The 7,427-nt window shown below is 47.8% G+C and overlaps 1 protein-coding gene across 1 annotated transcript; it reads right to left on the bottom strand.

The window, feature by feature from the left end:
• Nucleotides 1-1,553: 1,553 nt before the first annotated feature.
• Nucleotides 1,554-3,495, bottom strand: LOC109754761 (uncharacterized). The gene is made up of 2 exons (XM_020313663.3): nt 3,174-3,495; nt 1,554-3,021 (listed from the first exon to the last, which is right to left on the bottom strand). The coding sequence occupies exons 1-2, from the start codon at nt 3,443-3,445 to the stop codon at nt 2,331-2,333; spliced, it is 963 nt and encodes a 320-aa protein (XP_020169252.1). The 5' UTR covers nt 3,446-3,495; the 3' UTR covers nt 1,554-2,330.
• Between the last annotated feature and the right edge of the window lie 3,932 nt (nt 3,496-7,427).

The following is a 7,427-nucleotide window of genomic DNA, read 5'->3' as shown; positions in this document are numbered from 1 at the left end:
ACGCCTCGATTTTCGGGATGGTCATTAAAGATAAGATCCGTTGGGATATGACAGAATAAAAAATGAATTTAATGGAAGATGACGTCACGGCGGGTTACCAAGAATCCAGAAGATGACGTCACGGCGGGTTATAGCCTTCGCACAAGCAGAAGCCGGAAGATTTTCTTTCAAAGGGATTGAAGATTGACATGAACCGGTTCAAATCAATCTGGGGCCTAATGTTGAGGATATAACCATTAGAGTCACCCGCCCAGGAGGGGCCGGGTTACGTCATAATGATCATCACATGAAGCCCAATACCAAGCTTGAGGATGGCGGATCAATAATGGGCTTAAGACCCGGAGGCGGCTTAAGGCCCGTAGTGATAACCCGCCGTTATGGCAAGACCTGTAATGTAAGGCAAGAGTAGTTAAGAGTCCGAGCCGGATACTGTTATAAGCCGGCCGGGACTCTGAGAGCCGCGGGCGTCAACCTCTCTATATAAAGGGGTAACCCGGCAGTGGTTCAGAGAGAGACAACAGATCGAGAGCCAGGCATAGCGATTAAGCTCCCTGGTCATCGAAACCCTAAGTAATACCACCTCAACTGGACGTAGGCTTTTACCTTCATCGTAAGGGGCCGAACCAGTATAACCCTCGTGTTCCTTGACCCGCTTAACCCCTTTAAGCTTCCTAGCTGCGATGGCTCCACGACTAAGTCCTTGCATGAGGGCATCTGCCGTGACAATTCCACGACAGATACCAAAACCATCGCACTATATAATAACAAGCAATAATAAAAGTAAGAAAATTAGACAAGTATCTATCTAAAGTAAGAATTCTTTTCTTTCAGAAAGAAGATAAGAACAAGAGGCTCACCACGCTGGTGCCGGCGACGAGATCGGCGCGGGCGATCGACGGCGGTGAAGACGGGGACGGGATGTGACGGACCGCTAAACCTATGCAAATCTCGGGAAAATGGAGCTTGGAGGTCGAGCTTCGAGAGGAGAAAGCTTAACTAGTGTGGCTCGGGCATTTCATCGAACACCTCATGTGCATAGGAGGTGAGCTAGAGCATCCAAATGCCCTCCCCTCGCCGGCCAGAAAAAACAGAGCACTGTGGAGTGCTCTGCTGCGGCGATGGGGTATATATAGGCAACTCATTTGTCCCGGTCCGTGGCAGGAACCGGGACTAAAGCTCCCCCTTCTGTCCGGTTCGAGCCATGAACCGGGACCAATGTATGTGGGCCAGGAGCGAGGCCTATTGGTCCCAGTTCGTGCCAGGAACCGGGACCAATGCCCACGAGGCCCCAGCCGGCCCCCTGGGCTCACGAACCGGGACGTATGCCCCCCATGGGTCCCGGTTCGTGACTGGACCGGGACTAATGGGCTGGCCAGGCCCGAACCAAAGCCCTGTTTTCTACAAGTGACTAGCGCCTCCAGGCAAAGCCCGCTGGTGGTTGGCGGCCGCAGGATCTGCTCCCCTCCCGTAGTACGTTCTTACCTTGTTGAAGGCATTGCTTGAATATGCTCAGATTGATTCTTCAGGGTGAAAACCTAGATTCTGGCCTTGTGGATGGATCTGGTGACGACGACGCTTGAGTGTCGCTCCCTTCTTGAAGGCGTTATTGTTGAATGACGTCGTCGTCCATTTGGTGTCATCATACGGTTTATGCGGATATGGCCATTACCGTAGTTTGCCGACCGCAGATCTGATTGTTTTGGTTTGTTTTCTCGCCTACGCAAAGTTGTGGTCTTTTATGACTTTGTTAGTTGTCGTCCGGTTTTTGCATGTGTGAGTTGGCGTTGTTGTGTGCATCCTAACTATGCAGAGGCCGGGTATATCCTCATTATGTTATGTATTTTTTTTATGCTTCATTTTGAGCCAATAAAATTCATCTTTTGTCAAGAAAAATGAAAAGATAGTTTTCCTACCGGTTCCTTAAAAAAACCATTGAAAATGAAATCTACTAGCTTTTTAGGACACCTTAGGTCCATTCGTCTATTAGCTAACATGGGATGTGTAAGCCAGTATTACATTCCATTGAAGCATCTATTACTAAGCTCCAACCTTAACCAAATTCTATCTAATAAGCACCACAGTCATTGCGACAAAATTGTTTCGGTTGTCTGCCATCTTATTGGCAACATCTTAACTCATAAGGAGCACAAGTCATATTAAATCAGCAATGGACAACCTTCAACTTCACTGACCAATATATTGGAAGAAGCACAATGAACACACAAACAAATCAATGCATGCTTTATCATCCCATCTACACCTCTATGATGGATCTAAAGCTGTACAAAACTATTATACACAACACATTTGTTTCAGCCGGAAGGAGGAATCTACAAACGGTAGCTGTCCTCCAGTATGTCCTTCCAGAAAGAATCACTCTCTAGAGAGCACAGATCGGGCAGCTCCATCATGGGCTCCAGCAAGCCACTGAACTCCTGCGCGGGCGACCAGTTACCCACGGGTGCAACATCATGCGATGCAAATGAAGTTGCAGTGTTGCAGAGCTGGTCAGCCTGTTTAGCTGCTGCAAAGGAGCTCGTTCCCGGAGACGTGTCGTTGGTCAGCTGCTGTTGCGCCACGTGTTGCTCTGCAAAGTTGGAGGTGTTGCAGAGGTAACCCGGCTGCAGGCAGTTCATCTGGTCCTGCTCCTGCAAGAGGTTCGGAACCATGCTACCGCTTGAGTTTAGCATTGCGTTTGCTGCAGCTAGGTTAATGATGAGGCCGCTGGCGCCATTGTTGGATCCGATGGCCTGGAGGAGCTGTTGTAGAAGTTGCGCCTGCATAAGGGCGCCGGTGTCCAAGCTGCCGAGGCTTGTGGCCGCCGCAGTGCAAAGGAGCGCCCCGGGGTGGTGGGCGATGGAGGTGGCGTTGAGGTGGTGGTGACTCTGGCCGGGTGGCAGCTGCTGATGTGTCACTGGGTCGACGCCCATGCGTAGGAGCTTCTTGCGGATGTGCGTGTTCCAGTAGTTCTTGATCTCGTTATCCGTCCGGCCCTCCAGGTGCGTCGCGATCGTCGACCACCTAACGTACAACAATAATTTATCCATGTGAGTGTCATTTCAAGACTAACAACTACGGCAAAAGGTCCAGCTGGAGGAAATTGACAATCCATGCATGGGCATGGCGGCTAAGCTATGTGTGTGGATTAGTTGCACTTGACGTGAAGAACGTACTTGTTGCCAAGGCTGGCGTGTAAGGTGATGATGAGGCGCTCCTCTTCGTCGGTGAAGTTGCCGCGCTTGATGTCGGGGCGGAGGTAGTTGGTCCACCGGAGGCGGCAGCTCTTGCCGCAGCGGTTGAGGCCGGCGGCCTTGGGCAGGCCGCGCCAGCTACCGACGTTCCCGCCGCGCTTCTGGATGTACTCCACCAAAGTCTTGTCCTCCTCCTCCGTCCATGGCCCTTTCTTCACGCCCGCGTCGTGGCTGCAGGACGGCGACCTCCCCATCAGATCGATTTTCTCGATACAAGCTCTGCTAGATAGTTACCTAGGATCGACTGGTGGCTGTGATGGATGATGTAGTGGCCAGAAGTCAGAACTCAGAAACTATGTTGGTGTCTTCCCTTGGTCAAGTATATATAGAGGAGTAGAGGGCACGGCCAGTCCATGGTCGTACTCCATGACAGACTGACAAGGCACGCGAGGTGCCGCGGAAGCTACGAATTTTCCTTCCATTCTGCCGTCGTGGCGACTAGTGTTCCACAGTTTGTCTATGTCGGATACTGTAAACAAAAGGCGTGTGTACGATGTAAGTCAAAGAGGGCAGTTGTCCGGAGATCTGGCCACGTAAGTCCAGATATATCCTCCTGCATGCGCTGCATGTCGCAAGGCAGGCAACAAGAATATAAAGTGATCACTCTCAACAAGTGGCAGGCTGCTGTATATAAAATGCATTATGAGATCGCTCTATGTAGTGTAGCACCTGTAATTCAGGATCTGCTAGCTTAAGCACGCCAGGTAGATCCTAAATTTTGGGGTACGTAGCTAGAGCTAGTGCCACGCACGAATGAGGTAACGGGGCCGGCGCTATCCATCAAGGAGGAACCTTCCTCGGTTCCTTCCATGGAGTGCTGATCGACCCAGTGATCTCACTGCTGAATATGTTCCAAATTGCGTTACGTCCATGTTTTGGTCTCTCGAGTCACGATGCAGGAAAATAATAACCTACGATTAGCATCCTACTAGTATACTATAGTATTTTCTTTACCTATCCTGCTGGCGGCTTGATCGAGGTTTCGCCAGATGATTTGGGTCGTGAAGTCGGTGAAGAATCCGATTAAAATACTCGTGGAAAACAACTGCCGAAAGTTAGGCATGCGTTCGATGAAACATGACGGATATTTTTGGAGTATGAACGTACGGCACCGTGCCTCTTGTAGCTCGATCCGGTGCTGCTTCTGAATCGGAGTGCTCATGACCATATTGCCAAGTCAGGATTCGGGACGACCGTGGCTCACCAGCCATTTCTCCCCGTGGAAAACCACGTTGCCTTCCTGTTCCGGTTCAGACCGCCACCTGATCCACTAAAAGAGCATGTGTGACAGTGTGAGGCAGCTGGGTAGCCGAGCCGTGCGCACGTACTTGAACGCGGTGGCAGCCGCGCATGCTCGTCTTTGTTCATTGGTGTCGAAAATATGTCTCGTCTTCTACGACCATCTCCACATGGCAGCACCGAGTGAGACGAGTCTCGTGCGAATGGAGGAAGGTGAGACGTACCGGACGGCTATGTCGAAAGTATGGGCCAGTAAATCAGCATGTGCGTATGAATTGATGAGCTTCCTTTATGGACGAAATTGATAAGACTGAAGCTCCGCCAACGAAGACCGGATCTCTTGGAGGATGTAACTTGTAACGTTAGATGGCACCGCTGCCCACATGAATTGCATTCACCACTTTCAGTCATAAGCTAATGCCGAGCTTCACGACAAGCTAGACCTTCGAGGGTGCCTGGGTCTGATATTTTTTTTGATAAAAAACATTTCATTCAATTGATATATCGAGGTGATACCACCGCATTGAAAGAATGCCTGGCCTCTGCATACCGTGATGCACACAGTCAACAAGTCCAACAAACCTAGAAAGTATATCGTTTTACAGCAAAAATAAATCAGCCCAGCCTAGGGTGGGGCAAATCCTATCCGGATATTACGCCGCCATCCATGTTGGGAGAAAACCTTCCTGGCCGTATGCTCCAGCCGTGTAGACATCATCATAAAAAGGTCTCTGTCCTCCGGCCTCTGCAGGGTAGACCACATACGAAGCCATCGCGTACACGCATGAATAACCTGCACAGGAGATGAAACACATTTATTGTTAAAAACCAAATCATTCCTGGTAAGACACAGTGGCCAACATAAGGCTGTCGCCCCCACGAGTAGATGTGCAGAAAATTGTTTATTGATACCCCGCAACCAATTGTCGAACATGTTTCGTGCACTACGTGGGGGGTATGGATTTGAAGCTACTTGAACTATGACCCAGACTGCACGAGCAAAATTACACTCAAAGAATAAGTGTTTAATGGACTCGTCATGGTGGCAAAAGACACATGTCTTACTACCTTGTCAATTGCGTCGAGCCAGATTATCTCTAGTTAATATGACCCATTTGCATAAAAAACTGAGGAATATGTTCACTCTTAGAGGAATTTTGAGCTTTCGCAATTTCTTGTTATCAACCAGAACATCAGTGTCAGCCATTGCATCATACAAGGATTTGACTGAGAAGCTACCGTTCTGATGCAAATTCCATCGAAACTTGTCTGGTTCTCCTGACAGCTGAATGGCCTCCAGACGAATGAGTAACTCATTCCATGCTACCAGGCGTGGCCCAAAAAGGTTCCTACGAAAAGAAATATCAGGCTTTTCTTGTCCCAATACTTGTTTGATCATGACGAATTTATGTCTGACGATCCTATACAAGCTAGGGTGTTGCACCATAAGTGGAGTGGCCCCAGCCAGGTGTCTTCCCAGAATCGAATCTGAGAACCATCCCTAACTGAGAAACTACCAAATTGGAAAAAGAATTCCTTAACCTTCATCACGCCACTCCAAAAATGTGAGTCACTGGGCTTCCAAAGATCTTGAGAAATGGCTTTGGACCCCACGACTTGTTACGAATGATTTCCTGCCACACTCCATTCTCAGTGAGTAGTTTGTATAACCATTTACTCAGAACAGCAATGTTTTTTATCTCAAGATCCTGGATTCCAAGGGCCCCTTGACTTTTAGGTCAGCATAATACACTCCACCTAGCCAGCCGATATTTCTTGGATTCATTATCACATTGCCAGAAAAATCTAGATCTAAAATAATCGAGATGTTGAAGAACTCCTTTCGGTAAGTGAAAGAATGACAACATGTATAAAACCATATTGCTGAGGACGTAATTGATCAAAACTAATCGTCCCCCATACGACAAGAGTTTGGACTTTTAGCTGGCTAGACGTTTCTCAAGTCTTTCTTCCATGTGCTTCCACTAAGCGATAGTTAGTGAATCGGAATACCTAGATACCTAATCAAGAACTGGCCGAGCTGACAGCCAAAAATCATTGATCAGATAGCTCTACAGCATCACCGAAGTAGAAAAGCTTGCTCTTATGGAAGTTAATTTTGAGACCAGAGAGCCCCTCAAACGCACATAAAAGAAATTTTAGGTTTCTTACTTTATCTAGATCATGATCCATAAAAAGTATAGTGTCATCCGCATATTGTAGAATAGACAGACCTCCTTCTACCAAATGTGGAATGATGCCATTAATTTGACCAGCCACATTAGCCCGCTCAACAAGGATAGCTAACATATCGGCCACAAGGTTGAACAAAATAGGGGATGCGGGGTCCCCTTGGAGAAGCCCCTTCTTAGTCGGAAAGTAGTTGCCAACATCATCGTTGACTTTGATAGCCACTCTACCTCCAGAAACAAAACTCTCTACCCATCGACACCCTTTTGGTGAAAACCCCTTCATTCGCAAAGTTTGCAAGAGAAAGGGTCATTTGACTTTGTCATATGATTTTTCAAAGTCTATTTTGAAGATGACTGCATTCGACTTTTTACGGTGAAGCTCATGCACAGTTTCATGCAGTACAAAAACTCCATCTAATATGTTGCGTCCTTGCATAAACGTTGTTTGGGTGGGTTTGACCACGTGGTCAGCCACCCCGTTCAACCGGTTAGTTGCCACCTTTGTGAATATCTTAAAGCTGACATTTCAAAGGCAGATCGGTCTGTATTGTTGAATACGACTAGCCTCCTTAGTCTTGGGCAGAAGGATAATTTCCCCAAAGTTTAATCTGGCGATATCAAGATTTTTGGCATGCAATTGATTAAACAATTGAACCAAATCCTCCTTAATCATATCCCAAAAACATTGATAAAACTCTGCCAGAAAACTGTCTGGTCCTGGAGCCTTATTGTGTTTCATTTGGAA

Source organism: Aegilops tauschii, chromosome 2, assembly GCF_002575655.3.
Source record: "Aegilops tauschii subsp. strangulata cultivar AL8/78 chromosome 2, Aet v6.0, whole genome shotgun sequence".
NCBI classification, from domain to species: domain Eukaryota; kingdom Viridiplantae; phylum Streptophyta; class Magnoliopsida; order Poales; family Poaceae; genus Aegilops; species Aegilops tauschii.
The sequence above is the reverse complement of the archived record's forward strand: the minus strand, read 5'-3'. Positions and strand labels throughout refer to the sequence as shown.